The sequence below is a fragment of the Salmo salar genome, chromosome 09 (assembly GCF_965601325.2).
Source record: "Salmo salar chromosome 09, fSalSal1, whole genome shotgun sequence".
Taxonomy (NCBI): domain Eukaryota; kingdom Metazoa; phylum Chordata; class Actinopteri; order Salmoniformes; family Salmonidae; genus Salmo; species Salmo salar.
The window spans coordinates 37,499,174-37,519,709 of NC_138299.1; the positions used below are offsets into that span (position 1 = coordinate 37,499,174).

Genomic DNA, 20,536 nt, shown 5'->3' on the forward strand with positions numbered 1-20,536 from the left:
CGTTTGTGAGTGTAATGTTTACTGTTCATTTCTGATTTATTTCCCTTGTTTATCTATTTCACTTGCTTTGTTAATGTAAACATATGTTTCCCATGCCAATAAAGCCCTTTGAATTGAATTGAGAGAAAGGCAGACAGAGAGATATAGTGAGAGAGTGTGCGAGGCCCTATTGTGAGTTTGAGTTCTTGATAAGTTTGGGCTCTAATGATGGGGCGAGCTGAGCACAAGAGCTGTTCTGTGCTGCTGGCTGGGGCAGAATGTGAAGAATGAGAGGACAGGAGGTTATTATGGTGTCTCATTAACACTTCTGCACAATACAGGGATTCCAGGCAAAGAGGCTTTCTCCTCAATCAAGCTTCATTAGTGGACAAAACATACAAAAAGACATTTGAAGTACTTTGGCGAGGTTTCTGTCCATTTAAAACCTCTTACACTGCACAAACTCTGCTGAACTTCAAGCTCACGGCTAGTAGGCTACCTAATTCAGGCAAAACGTTCTACAACTCCTACAAATCATACTCAATTGCTTGTGTGCATCTTAGTGTGTGTGCATGCGTATATATATATACACACACACACACACTCATATATATATATATATTTGTGTGTGGTATATATTCCTGTCATTGTGTCACACAGACCCTGTTAGCTTGGCCTCAGATCAAGTGTGTATCCCCCCCTTTCCTCCTGAGCCAGTTCATGTGCTGAGCCACTTCTGATCTAGGATCAGTTCTTTCTACGCAAACCGTACCCTTAACCCTGACGTAGTAATACCCCAAAGTGACTTGAGATCAGCATCTAGGTGTGATCTCCTGGGCCAGGCCCTGAGCGCGGTGTGTGTAAGGAATAATCAACGAGGGGCTATACGTTCTGTGGGAAATAACACACAACGTTGAAGGTGTCTGCCACATCACACTTGGTAAGACGGCTAAAATCTGCTAGCGAGCTGACCAACAACTGTAACAATGTATTTGAGAGACAAGTGATCATTGTGGAACTTTATGTTTTCAATAAACATTGGAAACGAAATCTAGTTTACATGCTGTCAACAATCTAATCCTACCCTCTCTGTTTTGTCCCATAGTTGCCCAGGCGTCGGTTTTGTTGATAAACAACCAGCCCGTCTATAAGAGTGGTAAAGGGTGGGCTGGGCCGGTTCACGTGCTGCTGTGACAGATCTGTAATAGAGGTCGACCGATTATGATTTTTCAACGGCGATACCGATTATTGGAGGACCAAAAAAAAGCCGTCACCGATTAAATCGGCCGTTTTTTTCCTTTATTTGTAATAATGACAATTACAACAATACTGAATGAACACTTATTTCAACTTAATACATCAATAAAATCAATTTAGCCTCAAATAAATAATGAAACATGTTAAATTTGGTTTAAATAATGCAAAAACAAAGTGTTGGAGAAGAAAGTAAAAGTGCAATATGTGCCATGTAAGAAAGCTAACGTTTAAGTGCCTTGCTCAGAACATGGGAACATATGAAAGCTGGTGGTTCCTTTTAACATGAGTCTTCAATATTCCCAGGTAAGAAGTTTTAGGTTGTAGTTATTATAGGAATTATAGGACTATTTCTCTCTATACGATTTGTATTTCATATTCCTTTGACTATTGGATGTTCTTATTGGCACTTTAGTATTGCCAGTGTAACAGTATAGCTTCCGTCCCTCTCCTCGCTCCTACCTGGGCTCGAACCAGGAACACATCGACAACAGCCACCCTCGAAGCAGCGTTACCCATGCAGAGCAAGGGGAACAACCACTCCAAGTCTCAGAGCGAGTGACGTTTGAAACGCTATTAGCGCGCACCCGCTAACTAGCTAGCCATTTCACATCGGTTACACCAGCCTAATCTTGGGAGTTGACAGGCTTGAAGTCATAAACAGCGCAATGCATTGCGAAGGGCTGCTGGCAAAACGCACAAAAGTGCTGTTTGAATGAATGCTTACGAGCCTGCTGCTGGTGCCTACCACCGCTCAGTCAGACCGCTCTATCAAATCATAGACTTAATTACAATATAATAAAACACACAGAAATACGAGCCTTAGGTCATTCATATGGTCGAATCCGGAAACTATCATCTCGAAAACAAAACGTTTTTTTTCCTTTCAGTGAAATACGGAACCGTTCCGTATTTTATCTAACGGGTGGCATCCCTAAGTCTAAATATTCCTGTTACATTGCACAACCTTCAATGGTATGTGATAATTACGGAAAATTCTAGCAAATTAGTTCGCAACAAGCCAGGCAATGAACGCAAGAGCAGTGACACAATTTCATGTTAGCAGGCAATATTAACTAAATATGCAGGTTTAAAAATATATACTTGTGTATTGATTTTAAAGAAAGGCATTGATGTTTATGGTTAGGTACATTGGTGCAACGACAGTGCTTTTTTCGCAAATGCGCTTGTTAAATCATCACCCGTTTGTCGAAGTAGGCTGTGATTCGATGAGAAATTAACAGGCACCGCATCGATTATATGCAACGCAGGACACATTAGATAAACTAGTAATATCGTCAACCATGTGTAGTTAACCTGTTGGGGCTAGGGGGCAGTATTTGCACGGCTGGATAAAAAAATGTACCCGATTTAATCTGGTTACTAATCCTACCCAGTAACTAGAATATGCATATACTTATTATATATGGATAGAAAACACCCTAAAGTTTCTAAAACTGTTTGAATGGTGTCTGTGAGTATAACAGAACTCATTTGGCAGGCAAAACCCTGAGACATTTTCTGACAGGAAGTGGATACCTGATGTGTTGTATTACCTTTAAACCTATGCCATTGAAAAACACAGGGGCTGAGGAATATTTTGGCACTTCCTATTGCTTCCACTAGATGTCACCAGCCTTTACAAAGTGTTTTGAGTCTTCTGGAGGGAGATCTGACCGAACAAGAGCCATGGAACGATGATGGCCCATTAGACACCTGGCTCGCGAGTTCATGTTGGGTACCCTCGTTCCAATACGTTATAAAAGAGAATGCATTCGTCCACCTTGAATATTATTCATGTTCTGGTTAAAAAAGGCCCTAATGATTTATGCTATACAACGTTTGACATGTTTGAACGAACGTAAATATATTTTTCCCCCTCGTTCATGAAGTGAAGTCCGGCGGGCTTAGATCATGTGCTAACAAGACGGAGATTTTTGGACATAAATGATGAGCTTTTTTGAACAAAACTACATTCGTTATGGACCTGTGATACCTGGAAGTGACATCTGATGAAGAGAATCAAAGGTAATGGATTATTTACATAGTATTTTCGATTTTAGATCTCCCCAACATGACGGCGAGTCTGTATCGCAACGCGTATTTTTCTGGGCGCAGTGCTCAGATTATTGCAAAGTGTGATTTCCCAGTAAGGTTATTTTTAAATCTGGCAAGTTGATTGCGTTCAAGAGATGTAAATCTATAATTCTTTAAATGACAATATAATATTTTACCAATGTTTTCTAATTTTAATTATTTAATTTGTGGTGCTGACTTGACTGCCGGTTATTGGAGGGAAACGATTTCCTCAACATCAATGCCATAGTAAAACGCTGTTTTTGGATATAAATATGAACTTGATAGAACTAAAAATGCATGCATTGTCTAACATAATGTCCTAGGAGTGTCATCTGATGGAGATTGTAAAAGGTTAGTGCATCATTTTAGCTGGTTTTATGGTTTTGGTGACCCTGTCTTTGAATTGACAAAACATTACACACAACTCTTGTAAATGTACTGTCCTAACATACTCTAAATTTATGCTTTCGCCGTAAAACCTTTTTGAAATCGTAAAACGTGTTTAGATTAAGGAGATGTTTATCTTTCAAAGGCTGTAAAATAGTTGTATGTTTGAAAAATTTGAATTTTGACATTTATTTGGATTCAAATTTGCCGCTCTTGAAATGCACCTGCTGTTGATGGAGTGCACCACCTAGCCCATAGAGGTTAACTAGTGATTATGTTAAGATTGATAGTTTTTTTATAAGATAAGTTTAATGCTAGCTAGCACCTTACCATGGCTCCTTGCTGCCCTCGTGTAACAGGTAGTCAGCCTGCCATGCAGACTCCTCGTGGAGTGCAATGTAAGGCAGGTGGTTAGAGCGTTGGACTAGTAACCAGAAGGTTGCAAAAACGAATCCCCGAATCCCCCCTGAAGAAGGCAGTTAACCTCCGTTCCTAGGCCATCATTGAAAATAAGAATGTGTTCTTAATCTGACTTGTCTAGTTAAATAAAGGTGTAAAATAAAAATAAAAAAGGCTAATCGGTGGCCAAAAATACCGATTGTTATGAAAACTTGAAATCGACCCTAATTAAATCGGCCATTCCGATTAATCGGTCGACCTCTAATCTGTAAACCCTGATCGATGACCAGTTTACCCTAACCTGAACCGTTCTAATCAGAACACCCCAAACTGACTCCAGATCAGGACTCACCTCGTGTGCCAGGCCCTGAGCGCGGTCTGTGTGTGGGAAGGGCGGGCTGGGCCTGTTCATGTGCTGGGCCACAGCGTTGTGGATGTTGAAGGCCTTCTGGAAGTCAGTCTTCTGGACCAGCTGCAGCACCAGCTCCACGTCCTCCTGGCTCTGGCCGTCAGACAGGCAGTGCTGCACCTGCTTCAGGGACATCAGCAGCTCCTCCAACTCTGTACGGAGGAAACTGACAGGTCAAACATAGAAATACAGTATACAAAAGCCAGACACACACATGCAGAAAAAAAAAAAACAGTAACTCAAAGGGACTATGGTCAAGACAGGATATTAATAGCTGGGATACAACTCCAGAATTAATAAAATTCTTCAATCTTTCCAGCTCTCTCAAATCCAGACCCCTCTTTCAGGCATATCTGTCCAGTGTAAGTAATAACAAAATAAGGAGAGGGTTGGTGTGTCAAAGGGGGTATGTTATTAGGAAGCTAGTGTCATCTCATCTAATGGAGGACCTACTTTCTCTCTCCATATTGTTTTTTTTAGGCTAGGCTACCCGACCCGTTAGGACAGGCGGGCTACGCGACCCGTTAGGCCAGGCGGGCTACGCGACCCGTTAGGCCAGGCGGGCTACGCGACCCGTTAGGCCAGGCGGGCTACGCGACCCGTTAGGCCAGGCGGGCTACGCGACCCGTTAGGCCAGGCGGGCTATATGATGCATTATTAACTTGGCAGGAAGAGTGGTAGAGCAGGCCAAGAACAGGAGATGGATCACCCACTCAGGGAGAGAGAGCAGCCATTGTACCCTGGTTCAGAATGTTTTGTAACAGACTTTTTAATGAATGTCCCCTCACAGGATCCCCCCCTCCCCGAGGATCACTCACAGAGCTTTAGAACAGGAAGGCACCCAACATAGGCCTACAGACTTGGAGGGTGTTGTGTGATATTCATAAGTCTACTTGGAACAGTGAACTTGGGTTAAGAGACTGAGGGAAAGCCACAGACCGACACAGAGGATACATGTGTACTGAGAGAAAAGAGATGGATGATTATAAAAGCTAGAGATGTCAAGGTCAGGGCTATTAAGCTGTAATTTTAGTCTGGTTGATGTCATGTGTCTGTCTGATACTGATGTGTTGATGCTGCAGCTTGGTCCAGGCCTCTCTTGAAGAGATGTTTATCTCAATGAGACAAACCTGGTTAAATAAAGGTTAAATGATAGCTCTATGCTGTTCTGACAGCTCAAGAAGTGTATTCTGAATTCTAGATGGACCCACCCCCCCCCCCCCCGGTAAATCAAAAAAATATCAACTTAAGCAAAAATGGCACTTCCTTCACCACACTATCTGAGCACTAATGTTGCCATACGTACATAGTGTGGTTGATTTTAAATTCAGCAGGACACAACGTTATCTTGGCTAGTGACCAGAGACTGATGCCAAACAACTGACACTTAATAGAACATTTAATATTGTATAATCTTTGTTCTCATATTCAGTCCTACTCACCCAGTAGAGTGGGGGCCCCCAGGTTAGGTGGCAGTCCCAGTGGCCCTCCAGGGCCCTCGATGGGGTCGAAGGTGGGGTTATCGATGCCCACCTTGGGGTTCTGAGACAGCTTCTTGAGCCGTATGGAGGCGGTCAGATCCAGCTCCTGTCTGTTCCTGCCCTCCTCCTCCTTCCTCCTCCTCAGGTCTTCCTGGTGCTGACGGATCCTCTCCAGCTGGGCAGAGCGCCTCACAGGCAGGGTACGAGCACCCAGGTCCCCCGGGCAGTCCACCGCCATCTCCCTGTTCCACTGCTGGGGCTCCTCCTGGTTGGCCTCAACTCCTCCTCTTCCGTCTGACTCAGTCATGTGACCGTTCATATAGGATGTGGTTATCATTATCACCCTTGCGCCTTCTCCTGCTCCTACGTGTGTGTGTTTGCAAGTGGTTGGCTGGGGGGAAGCACTATGAGGGGTGACTTCTGCATGTCCGGGACCTGGCGGCCATGACACCCTAACTCACTACTGATGACTCGGCAGATGCTGGGATTCCAGGAGGAAGGACACCTGCAGAACAGGAAGGGAAGAACGGTTAGTATGGTACTGCAATGCTGTCGGTCACAGACAAACCACAACATAATACAGCCACACTACCTTACATTTCAATACCAGGGATTTTTCTGCCATTGTAATCTTTGGGCAGGCCGCCTAAGCGTTTCTTTTCGGGTTGCCTGAGTCCAAACAAATGGAAATACGATCTCAGTATTAACATTTTTTTTACTAAAATCAGATAAAGTTGGAGAGAAGAAAGTGGACATATAATTCCAAAAACAATTCATTTAAAACTGCAAAAATGTCTCTAAGCTCCATGAAGATATGTGTAGAATTGCAGTAGATTGGCTTACAAATGCTAAAAAAATTATGTCTCTACACTGCGAAGATGGGGCCTCTAAAATGTACCTGTACCGTGGGGCCGACCACGCTCAACGCCCCTTTTTTATCCAGAAAATAAAACACTGAATAAATCCACAGAGCAATCAGTCACTTACAGTACATCTCACCATCCAGGATTCAACCCAAATAATGAGCTTTTTACACACACACGTCCCCAGCCAACGTCTAAAACCTCTATTCCCAACCCACTGTAAAGAACCTGAAATAAACTTCAAGTGGAAGCCAGAGACGAAGCTATTTACACACGTGGAACCCAGAAAGAGTAGCTGCTGCTTCAGCAACAGCTAATGGCCAACCAAAACAGAGACACCTAGCTACTACACTAATTCAATCTGTGGTCCCTGCTATTCTCTACAGGTCCCTCCCTCACGCTGTGGTCCCTGCTATTCTCTACAGGTCCCTGCCTCACGCTGTGGTCCCTGCTATTCTCTACAGGTCCCTGCCTCACGCTGTGGTCCCTGCTATTCTCTACAGGTCCCTGCCTCACGCTGTGGTCCCTGCTATTCTCTACAGGTCCCTGCCTCACGCTGTGGTCCCTGCTATTCTCTACAGGTCCCTGCCTCACGCTGTGGTCCCTGCTATTCTCTACAGGTCCCTGCCTCACGCTGTGGTCCCTGCTATTCTCTACAGGTCCCTGCCTCACGCTGTGGTCCCTGCTATTCTCTACAGGTCCCTCCCTCCCTCCGTTGTCCCTGCTGTTCTCTACAGCTCCCTCCGCCGTCAGTCTGTCAGCTGGTTGAGCCAGACCAGGCCAGGCCAGAGGCCATTATCACTCAGTTAATCACCTTATATTACACACACAGACCATTTTAAACCAAACAAATACCTCAGCCCTCACACACACTCGCGGGCACGCAAACAGAATCTCTCACAGTCAGTCAAACACCACACACACGCGCACTTTTAACCCTTGACCCACAGACACACTCCCCTCTCCAATGGATCTCTCTGACAAAAGGGTCAAAGGGCACTCAGAGAAACAACTCTGCAGTTTTACACTTAAGAAGTAAAACCTTTAGTGCTGTCCCCGACAAAAAAAACTAAATCTTGGTCGACCAAGTCGTCTGTTCTTTCAACTAGAGGTCGACCGATTAATCGGCAAACGGGTGATGATTTAACAAAAGCGCATTCGTGAAAAAAGCACAATCGTTTCACAAATGTACCTAACCATCAATGCCTTTCTTAAAATCAATACACAGAAGTATATTTTTTTAACCTGCACATTTAGTTAAAAGAAATTAATGTTAGCAGGCAATATTAACTAGGTGAAATTGTGTCACTTGCGTTTATTGCACGCAGAGTCAGAGTATATGCAACAGTTTGGGCCGCCTGGCTCGTTGTGAACTGTGTGAAGACCGTCATTAATTTGCCAGAATTTTACATAATTATAACATAACATTGAAGGTTGTGCAATGTAACAGCAATATTTACGGTTTCGTATTTCACTGAAAGAATAAAGGTTTTGTTTTCGAAATGATAGTTTCTGGATTTGACCATATTAATGACCAAAGGCTCGTATTTCTGTGTTTATAATATTATAATTAAGTCTATGATAGAGCAGTCTGACTGAGCGGTGGTAGGCAGCAGCAGGCTCGTAAGCATTCATTCAAACAGCAGCTCTTAGCAATGCTTGATGCACAGTGCTGTTTATGACTTCAAGCCTATCAACTCCCGAGATTAGGCTGGCAATACTAAAGTGCCTATAAGATCATCCAATAGTCAAAGGTATATGAAATACAAATGGCATAGAGAGAAATAGTCGACGCGTCATAATTCCTATAATAACTACAACCTAAAACTTCTTAACTGGGAATATTGAAGACTCATGTTAAAAGGAACCATCAGCTTTCATATGTTCTCATGTTCTGAGCAAGGAACTTAAACGTTAGCTTTCTTACATGGCACATAGTGCACTTTTACTTTCTTCTCCAACACTGTGTTTTTGTATTATTTAAACCAAATTGAACAGGTTTCATTATTTGAGACTAAATAGATTTTATTTATGCATTATATTAAGTTAAAATAAAAAAAGTGTTCATTCAGTATTGTTGTAATTGCCATTATTACAAATATATAAAAATAAATAAAAATTAATAAATAAAAAAATTTAAAAAACATCATTGGCTTTTTTGGTCCTCCAATAATCGGTATCGGCGTTGAAAAATCATAATCGGTCAAACTCTACTTTCAACCAATCGATTGGACAACATTGTTAAAAGTGACATTTTCCATATATAAAACATCCTATGTCTTTGAATCAAATCATCTATATGCACTGAGCTTGTCTGATGCTTTAACACTAGAACCGCTAAAGCTGTCATTTTGGTGGATTGGTATATTCCAATTCTAATCTCTAAATGGTATGTACCCTATATCAGCCTACAAAATCCAAGCAGTCTTATCCGTCTACTAGGAGTACACAGTGAGAGTGTGTGTAATTTACAATGGCAAGAAGAATGGATGCACATGCTGCATTAACACAACTACAAGATCTGAATGAATGGTTCCCAGATGCTGGGGAAGAAATTAATCATGACATCTCTGATGATTTCTCTTCTGATTCTGAGCCTCAGGCTGAACCTACACATCCGAGGCCGAAGTGCAAAAAAAGTCAGAACGCTACGCATTGAGCAGGTGCCCGCGACACCACCAAACTGTGACGAGGCTTGTGGAATCTTATGTTGGCAAGGAGAGAAATGTCATCATGTACAATTTCTTCACTTCCACTGGTGAACAAGTTGCTTGTGAATAAAACAAACCTTGTCGGCACCATGACCAAAGCGAGAAGGGAGCTCCCTCCCTCTGCACAAAATAAGGCACCTGCACAGCCGTACAATGCTGAAGAATGACAAAACTCCCACTATACCAATGCAAGGCAAGAAAGAAAGTTTCTGTCATGAGCACCATGCATCCGTCATTTACCATCGACAGAACACAAGAAAAAAAGAGATACTATTACGCACTACAACCAAATGCATGTCAATATTACATAATACGCAACGCCACATATCAGGGGTCATCAACTACATTGTTTAGGCTACTGATGTTTAGACTACTGATGTTTTCATCATTTGGCTGCGCGTTTTGCTGACGGTCTTTGTGGTTGAGGTATTTTGTAAAAAAATAGGATATAATATAAAAGAAGCTGTGTTCCAACACATATGGTTTCTGTTTCATAGTTGTAACAAAAGGCACTGCACAAATAAAATGTATTGAACAGTCAAATGTTTTTACATATAGCCTACAGTAAAAAACGAATGAAAATGCTATTTTGTTATTTGAAATGAAAAAAAATATTGTATTCTAAATGTTACCGAACACATTCATGAACACAACCAAATGATTGTTTCGGCAATAGCATATATGAAATGTATGAATTATACTGTTAGAATGTAGCAGTCAGAATGACTGCTAGTTAGCTAGATGGGAGGTCCCTCGAAGCCCAGTGGCTCCAGTGTTAAATGCACAGTTTGATGAAATAATTAAGACAAATGATTCAAGAGGGAGCCTGATGACCATGCTGTGTAATTAAAAAATAAAATAAAAATAATAATAAAATTACAGAAAGTGCCTGTGTGACTGGCACACGTTGTCCCACTCTCCTTCAGTGAACAGGCACCACAGCACAGCAAGTGTTTATCACGCTGTGCTAAAGCTGCAACATAATTACAACCATTTTGTTTTTTACTTGTTTCTCTGACTGAAAAGTTCTGTTACCGAAATACCTCATTTGTTTAGGAAAAACATTCCCTATTCCTTTAACCCTTGCTCTCTTTACGTGAAACATGTATGTATTGCATGCACGTGACCAATAGGGCCTGCCCTATAGCCGCCTATCAATCACATCAATAAATTGGTTATAACTAACTCCGAACATAGCAATGTCGACAGCAAAATGGATGTGGAGGATGTGAAAAAGACACTGGAAACGGGTTAATGTTTACTGGTTGCTCAGGAGGGAAAGGGGAAGTCAGATGTGTGGAAGACATTTGACTTAGTTGTGGAAGCTACTGGAGATCCAGAAAAAGGAGGGTATAGGAGCAAGCACTGCGTGAGTATTATGTGTGCCAAACAGTTGCTGTTAGATTACAATATAATTTTTACAGAATATTTGGAACAGTGTAAAACACTAAATAAATTATAAAATGTAAAAAATTTAAAAAAAAACTCTGTTGTAAAGAAAAAATGAATACAGTGCATTCAGAAAGTATTCAGACCCCTTGAGTTTTTCCAGTTACGTTACAGCCTAATTCTAAAATGGATTAAATACCCCCCCCCCAATCTACACACAATACACCATCATGACAAAGCGAAAACAGGTTTAGACATTTTTGTAAATGTATTACAAATAAAAATCTGAAATAACTTATTTACATCAGTATTCAGACCCTTTACTATGAGACTCTGTTGCATTCCGTTTCCATTGATTATCCCTGATATGTTTCTACAACGTGATTGGAGTCCACCTGTGGTAAATTCAATTGATTGGACAGAGTTCCTCTGTGGAGACAGGAGAATCTTCCAAAAGGACAACCATCTCTGCAGCACTCCACAAATCGGGCCTTTATGGTAGAGTGGCCAGACGGAAGCCACTCCTCAGTAAAAGGCACATGACAGCCCGCTTGGAGTTTGCCAAAAGGCACCTAAAAGGACTCTGACCATGAGAAACAAGATTCTCTGCTCTGATGAAACCAAGACTGAACTCGTTGGCCTGAATGCCAAGCGTCACGTCTGGAGGAAACCTGGCACCATCCCTACGGTGAAGCATGGTGGTGGCAGTATCATGCTGGGGGGGGGGATGTTTTTCAGTGGCAGGGACTGGGAGACTAGTCAGGATTGAGGGAAAGATGAACGGAGCAAAGTACAGAGAGATCCTTGATGAAAACCTGCTCTAGAGCACTCAGGACCTGACTGGGGTGAAGGTTCACCTTCCAACAGGACAACAACCCTAAGCACACAGCCAAGACAACACAGGAGTGGCTTCAGGACAAGTCTCTGAATGTCCTTGAGTGGCCCAGCCAGAGCCCGGACTTGAACGTGATCAAAAATAGACCTGAAAATAGCTGTGCAGCGACGTTCCCCATCCAACCTGACAGAGCTTGAAAGAATATGCAGAAAAGAATGGGAGAAACTCCCTAAATACAGAGGGTATAGGAGAGAGAGAATATTGTGTGTGACATATTGTTTTTATGCCCGTTTGGAAGTTAACACTAAATACATTCTAAGTAATAACAGAATATCTTCTAACAATTTTTTAAATAAATTGTAAAGCCTTTATTACAGCATAGCAAAGATCAAAAACAGTTGAATTTGTGAAATTGCATCATCCAACATTTTGCGGTTATGGGAGGCTTGGTGCTCACGGAATCAATAGGCTATTAAACAAACACAAAATGGCAACAGAAGCAGGATCTGTCTTATTTCTGTAGATATACACTGAGTATACAAAACATTAAGAACACTTGGTTTTTCCAAGCCAGACTGATTAGGGGAATCCAGATGAAAGTATTTGATGTCACTTGTTAAATCCACTTCAATGTAGATGAAGGGGAGGAGTCTTGAAACAATTGAGTCATGGAATGTGTGCCATTCTGAGGGTGAATGGGCAAGACAATAGAGGTATGGCAGTAGGTGCCAGGCGCACCAGTTTGTGTCAAGAACTGCAACGCTGCTGGATTTTTCACACTCAACAGTTTCCTGTGTGTATCTATATTAGATTTACTAGTGTTGCACTATTATTCTTACATAATATATAATCATTTAGAATGTCAGTATCACGTCTTAGAGTGGTGGACTGTGCCATCCCCGTGTCCTCCACAATGGATCAGTCCACTGAGACAGGCACCAATAAGACAGGTGTCTTGTGCACCATAAAAATGTTTTAAAAAAGAATGTGCAACCGCTCGACAAAAGAAAAAGCTCAGTTATCGACCAAACAACCGACCAGTCGACTAAATGGGGTCAGCCCTAAAAACCTTACACACAAGAAGTAGGCCTACAAGATACAGATTATTTTAAAAAGGTGACTGAAGTAGACCTAAAAGATACAGGTTATTATAAAAGGTGACTGAAGTAGACCTAAAAGATACAGGTTATTATAAAAGGTGACTGAAGTAGACCTAAAAGACACAGGTTATTATAAAAGGTGACTGAAGTAGACCTAAAAGACACAGGTTATTATAAAAGGTGACTGAAGTAGACCTAAAAGACACAGGTTATTATAAAAGGTGACTGAAGTAGACCTAAAAGACACAGGTTATTATAAAAGGTGACTGAAGTAGACCTACAAGATACAGGTTATTATAAAAAGGTGACTGTGGAGTCAGTACACATAGATGACATTTCAGTGGGACACACTTTCTGTTGTAATCTCAGGAAGATTACCAATATCAGCTCTCTCCCTCGCTCCAACAGGCCAGCAGTGGTCACATGAAGCCAGACACCAGAAGAATAGATAACCTTTGTCCCTCCATCCGTGGATCAACCCCTCCTCCACAGGTCCTGTCACATTCCTCTCTTCCTAGTTAGCTCCACTCTGAGCTGCACACACTCCCCAGGTCCTGCACTACTGAGCTGTGTCCCAGTGAGTGAGTGAGTGAGATTGACAGGGCACACATTCTAACCTCCTCAGCACAGCTCTGAATCTGAACAAGACCTCAGTCTGCCCTCCTCCTTATCTCAAGAAAACCCATATCTCCCTCTTTTTTTGTCTGGGCTCTCCTCTCTTCCCCCTCCCTCCCTTTCTGTCAGCCTCTCTGCTGTGTGGAGATTACGTGCCTCGAAGGACCCCTATGCATCTCCATGACAACAGCTTTGTCAGCGGGCGGGAGGTAAGGAGACAACACAAAGACACACAGGGAGGACTCTAGAAAGAGGGAGATGTGGGGGGCAAGAAATAGGGTCCTCTGTCCTTACCCAGGTGTTGGTTAGTTAGTTGGTGCTCTGCTCTACAGTAGTAGCTAGGCTGAGGTCTCTCCTCTCTGTAGATTTCCCCCAGGGGAGTGGGTTCTCTCCCGGGCTGTGGATCAGCGACTCTACCCCTCCTCTTAGGATCAACAGGCAGGCAGTCAGTCAGCTAGCTCAGTCAGCTAGCTCAGTCAGCTAGCTCAGTCAGCTAGCTCAGTCAGCTAGCTCAGTCAGCTAGCTCAGAGGGAACGGAGAGGAATGATGTGTTACGACAGCGCCATTACACATTTCAAAACCAACATTGTTTCAGACCAGGTTGTGCTGGAAGTAACTGTATAAAAAAATAAAAAAATGTTATTCTGTGCTGGCACTGTGAATATATTTTTTTATTCTTCAAGGTATTAGTATGGGGAATCTACCAATTAAGATAAATGGAGGAAGTTACCTGAGGGAGAAAATATGACAACACTAAGGCATGTCAGTAATCAGAGTCAGGAAGAACATGGCACAGTTTCTCTAAGGGGAAACCCCCCCACTCACACTACACTGGGCCCTGTGCTGTCTCAAAGGTCAAAGCGTTGCAGTGACAGCAGAAAATTCCCATGATGCAAATGGTAAGAATGCAAAACAGCATTCAAGAGCAGAGCATAAGGGACCTATTGCCAGTGTGTGCGCGCTTAAAATCAAAACAAACTTCCTCCCTTATTAAATATGAAGCCGAGTGCGGCAGAGGGATAGATGAAGGAAGCGTGTACTGTTTGATATCTAATAGGTTTATAATGGAAAACACTTGCTCTGAGCTTTCGGCAACAAACAGTAAAACACACAGAGGGCTTAATGGGAGGAGCGGAGGTGTAAACAACAAGCCTAAGTTGGTGTAATCGTTTCTATTAGATGAGAGGATTGCCCACTCACCTGCACTAAATAAGTATGGTAAACAAACACCCAGAAATATGCCGTACACAGGCTACATGTGGTCCAGTGTTGGCAAGAGGGTGGCACTAGCCTTCCCAAGGTTGTGTGTATTTTGTATAGCCTATTAAATCTAAAATATACATCCCGTTAATTGAAATCAAGCAAAATTGATTTCCAAAAGGACTAGAAAATGAACAACTGTCAGTTCATAAGGTCATACTCAATACACAGCGCTTGTATAAATTGTCAAACCAAACGGAAAACATGCAGATGTTTTTGAGTACAGAATAAGTAACAAAAGAAAGAATGTTAAGCGTTTAAAGCTTGTGAAGAGAATCTCCCTGGGTGAAAAGTGAAGGAGCCTGTTTGTCCTTGGAAACTCCATCTCTCTCTCTCTCTCTCTCTCTCTCTCTCTCTCACACACACACTTTGAATGAATAATGTAGTTTCTGTAAGTGACGTAGGATTAGGTTATATGGCTGACAGTATCACTCACTGGATGAGTTGGAGCTGGAGGACAGACACACAAATGAAAATGGTTAGTGGACATATAATTGGCTATTCTAAGCACTAAGGTTAAAAGAGTAAATTAACATTGTTTCCAGAGAAAGGTGATATATTCTTTGGTGTTGAAGTGTGAACTGTCAGATTCAATGAATCTAATGCTCTATGACAGTGGAATTTCTTTGAATTGCACTGGATTAAATTCTACTTCCAGTCACTCAAACTCTACATCCTATGGGGCGTGGCCAATTCAATTCAAATTTCAACTCATGAGTTGAATGGGAGTCAATTCCAACACATGAATTGTGCTCAATTCAGAACTTTGGAATTGACTCCCATTCAACTCATTAGTTGAAATTCCAATTGGCCACGCCCGACAGGATGTACAATTAGATTTTTGTACACCATGATGAACGGAGCAAAGTACAGAGACAAGATTGACAGGAGCGCTCCGAACGAAAAGCAATTAATAAATTGACAACTCTTAAATGGAATGAAATAAACCAAAACTTTTCCCTCACAAGTGTAGCATAAGGTTGTGTGCTCTGCAAACAAAGGTTAGACTGTAATTGTAATAATAATAATAAATTGAATGCATTAACAGAAATTTCTGTAACCAAACAAACATTGTAGATTTAAAAACTATGGTAATTAACGGTATATGTACTACTGGTGGATTAGTCCATAGTTTGTCTATTTGAATTTTAGCAACGTGGAAACAGTTGTCAACCAAACAATCGAATTGGTGGATAGATTTTTTTTTATTGTCAAGCAGTGGCAAATATAAATTTAAAAAAATGTATGGCCCACGAGACACCTGTCTGAGTGGACTAATCCATTATGTAGGCCATGGGGGTGGCACACCAGTAGTACATCTACCGTTAATTACCATAGTTTTTAAATCTACAATGTTTGTTTGGTTACAGAAATTTCTGTTAATGCATTCAATTTATTATTATTATTATTATTATTATTATTATTATTATTATTATTATTACTACTATAGTCTAACCTTTGTTTGCAGAGCACACAACCTTATGCTACACTTGTGAGGGAAAAGTTTTGGTTTATTTCATTCCATTTACGAGTTGTCAATTTATTAATTGCCTTTCGTTCGGAGCGCTCCTGTCAATCTTGTGTAAGGACACATCTGACTAAGCATAAAACACGGCCTAGGCTACCTGGCCTGCGTGCAAATGTAGGAGTATAAATGTAAATGTGGGGATCTGATACTAGTTCTGATTGAGAATCTCCACAGGGATGGTGAGTTAAGCCAAAGTAATATTTTCTTCGCCTCAGAAAGCAAGTAAACAAAGTCTGTTTTTACATCCACTGAGAATGATAATAGCTCCTCAACTAAGCATATTTGAAAAATCTTTCCAGCTCTCTCCCGTTCGATAACCACTCTGATCTGGTGGACATGTCATAAAAAAGGCCTACCTGATTACTTAGCTCCTCTGTCTGCAGCTCACTGGAGCAGGAAAGGAGGGCCCAGAATATTTTATACAATGTTGCAAGTTTGCTAGTGCTAGTTTATGGCTGGACCCAAGTATATAGTTGATACAATGTTTCAAGTTCCTTGCAGACAGGAAATGCATAGCCAATTTGATTTATAGGATATATATATCTTTTTTTATTAATCTGAATATTTTCTATGTTTTAATTTTGGGGCTTTATGTAGGCTATTATTACATTTTGGCAAAGTTACTTTCAGATTTCTATAATTTCATTTCAAGAGAATTTTGATTAAGCACATGACATTGATTTTGAGATATGAAGACTATTATAAATGAAATGAAACTGTTCCACGAAAGAGTGCATATGAAAATCCTAACTGGCCAGTCGAAATGGAGGGTCGGGAACAGGTTTGTTTCTTCTGGATAGGCTAGATTGGTCTCTAGCTCCCTCTTTAGTAATTTGTGTCTTCAGTTTTTTTTTTCTTTTCTTCATTGGACCTGTGCTTAGGGTCGTTGTCCTGTTGGAAGATGAACCTTCACCCCAGTCGAAGGTCCTGAGCAGGTTTTCATCAAGGATCTCTATACTTTGCTCTGTTCATCTTCGCCTCGATCCTGACTAGGCTCCGAGTCCCTGCCGCTGAAAAACATCCCCACTGCATGATGCTGCCACCACCATGTTTCACTGTAGGTTTCCTCCAGACGTGACGCTTGCCATTCAGGCCAACGAGTTCAATCTTGGTTTCATCAGACCGGAGATGGTCTAAGAGTCCTTTAGGTGCCTTTTGGCAAACTCCAAGCGGGCTGTCATGTGCCTTTTACTGAGGAGTGGCTTCCGTCTGGCCACTCTACCATAAAGGCCTGATTGGTGGAGTGCTGCAGAGATGGTTGTCCTTCTGGAAAGTTCTCCCATCTCCACATAGGAACTCTATCAGAGTGACCATCAGGTTCCTAGTCACCTCCCTGACCAAGGCCCTTCCCCCCGATAGCTCAGTTTGGCCTGGCGGTCAGCTTTAAGAAGAGTCTTGGTGGTTCCAAACTTCTTCCATTTAAGAATGATGGCGACCACAGTGTTCTTGGGGATCTTCAATGCTGCAGAAATGTTTTGGTACCCTTCCCCAGATCTGTGTCTCAACATAATCCTGTCTTGGAGCTCTAAGGACAATTTCTTCGACCTCATGGCTTGCGTTTTGGTCTGACATGCACTGTCAACTGTGGGACCTTATATAGACAGGTGTGTGCCTTTCCAAATCATGTCCAATCAATTGAATTTACCACAGGTGGACTCCTGTGTCAAGTTGTAGAAACATCCCAATGACGATCAATGGAAATAGGATGCACCTGAGCTCAATTTCGAGTCTCATAGCAAAGGATCTGAATACTTATGTAAATAAGGTATCCGTTGCACTGTATATGGAAAAATATGTTTTCAAATGTTGACCAATCAAAAGAACAGACGACTCTCGATCAACCCAGATTTTTTTTTGTCGGGGGAGAGCCAGAGTGCGATATTTACCAGCCATGAAACAAAACGGCAGAAATACTTTGAAAACAGCTAGTGCAGCATTTATTTGACTATAAATGTGATCATACTTTACTATTTTTATTCACAAATGCTATTGAAATGCTCACACTGTGGAGTCCTGACCACCCACCAACGTGGCTGGTGAAATAGGCATCTTAGCCGCAAATGCCAAAATCGACCCGCATTTGACAGGTGTTCATTTTAGGCCCCGTCTATGGTTCTAAACAGACAGACAGTTCTGGAACAACAGATCCAAAATTCATAACCACTGCAAATCAAATGTAAAAAGCAATGAGGCTGATGCAACAGATGAGACCGTTTATCTTAAAAATGTTGATAGTCCTTTTTCCTTCATATTATAAACTCTGAAGGCCGAAGGCTACTCACAAATATCCAAAATGCAATTAGCCGGAAAACAGTTTTCAAAAGTGCACCGCACCCGCGAGAGGTTTAATGTGACAGAAAGAGGGGAGCGCTAGAGATGCATCAACTAGCATGGATTACTAATATGATTAGGATTACCATCAACTAGCATGGATTACTAATATGATTAGGATTACCATCAACTAGCATGGATTACTAATATGATTAGGATTACCATCAACTAGCACGGATTACTAATATGATTAGGATTATGACTGGCTACTGGACAATAAAATTAAGTTGACTTGAAAACCAATAGAACATGAGAATAAAGCTGGTTTCAATGGCATATTAATCATTTATAAAATAATTCCCTATACATTTCAATGGTCATATTTTGGCTAGCCTACTTAGAAACAAGGCAAGACATGCTTCATGAAATTACATAAGGTGGGTGATGAGCGGTGCGCAACAGGCACTGTCCTTCACTCTCTGGTCTTGTGACCATTTAATCTGAACGAGACGTGCAGTCAAAAGTTTGGACACGTACTCATTCAAGGGTTTTTCTTTATTTTTACATGGTAGAATAATAGTGAAGACATCAAAACTATGAAAAAACACAAATGGAATCACGTAGTAACCAAAAGTGTTAAACAAACCAAAATATATTTGAGATTCTTCAAAGTAGCCACCCTTTGCCTTGATGACAGCTTTGCACACTCTTGGCATTCTCTCAACCAGCTTCATGCGCTAGTCACCTGGAATGCATTTCAATTAACAGGTGTGCCTTGTTAAAAGTTAATTTGTGGAAAATATTTCCTTAATGCGTTTGACACAATCAGTTGTGTTGTGACAAGGTAGGGGTGGTATACAGAAGATAGCCCTATTTGGTAAAAGACCGAGTACATATTATGGCAAGAAGTCCATCATTACTCTAACGACAGTCCATCATTACTCTAAGACATGAAGGTCAGTCAATGTGGAAAATTTCAAGAACTTTGAAAGTTTCTTCAAGTGCAGTCGCAAAAACCATCAAGCGCTATGATGAAACTGGCTCTCATGAGGACCGCCACAGGTAAAGAAGACCCAGAGTTACCTCTGCTGCAGAGTTCATTAGAGTTACCAGCCTCAGAAATTGCAGCACAAATAAATGCTTCACAGAGTTCAAGTAACAGACATCTCAACATCAACTGTTCAGAGGAGACTGTGTGAATCAGGTCTTCATGGTCGAATTGCTGCAAAGAAACAACTACTAAAGGACACCAACAATAAGAAGAGACTTGCTTGGGCCAAGAAACACGAGCAATGGGCATTAGACCGGTGAAAATCTGTCCTTTGGTCTAGAGGTCGACCGATTATGATTTTTCAACGCCGATACCGATTATTGGAGGACCGGGAAAAAAGCCGCTACCGATTAATGAGACGATTTTTTACATTTTATTTGTAATAATGACATTTACAAAAATACTGAATGAACACTTATTTTAACTTAATATAATACATAAATACTATCAATTTAGCCTCAAATAATGAAACATGTTCAATTTGGTTTAAATAATACAAAAACAAAGTGTTGGAGAAGAAAGTAAAAAGTGCAATATGTGCCATGTAAGAAAGCTAACGTTTAAGTTCCTTTTAACATGAGTCTTCAATATTCCCAGGTAAGAAGTTTTAGGTTGTAGTTACTATAGGAATTATAGGACTATTTCTCTCTATACGATTTGTATTTCATATACCTTTGACTATTGGATGTTCTTATAGGCACTTTAGTATTGCCAGTGTAAGAGTATAGCTTCCGTCACTCTCCTCGCTCCTACCTGGGCTCGAACAAGGAACACATCGACAACAGCCACCCTCGAAGCAGCGTTACCCATGTAGAGCAAGGGGAACAACCACTCCCAAGTCTCAGAGCGAGTGACATTTAAAACGCTATTACCGCGCACCTTGCTAACTAGCTAGCCATTTCACATCGGTTACACCAGCCTAATC

The 20,536-nt window shown here is 41.5% G+C and overlaps 1 protein-coding gene across 3 annotated transcripts in view; it reads right to left on the minus strand.

Moving 5' to 3' along the window:
* pals1a (protein associated with LIN7 1, MAGUK p55 family member a) overlaps window positions 1–20,536 on the minus strand; it is a 61,645-nt gene that overhangs the window by 25,695 nt on the left and 15,414 nt on the right. For 2 of the 3 annotated variants that reach the window (XM_014211293.3, XM_014211292.3), the window contains exons 2-3: window positions 5,950–6,493; window positions 4,451–4,659 (exon numbers count right to left, since the gene is read on the minus strand). In XM_014211293.3, coding sequence (XP_014066768.1) covers window positions 4,451–4,659; window positions 5,950–6,325 — 585 coding nt within the window. In that variant the 5' untranslated portion in view covers window positions 6,326–6,493. Of the gene's footprint in view, window positions 1–4,450; window positions 4,660–5,949; window positions 6,494–13,264; window positions 13,284–20,536 lie in introns of those variants that run through there. The other variant, XM_014211294.3, reaches the window with a different exon arrangement.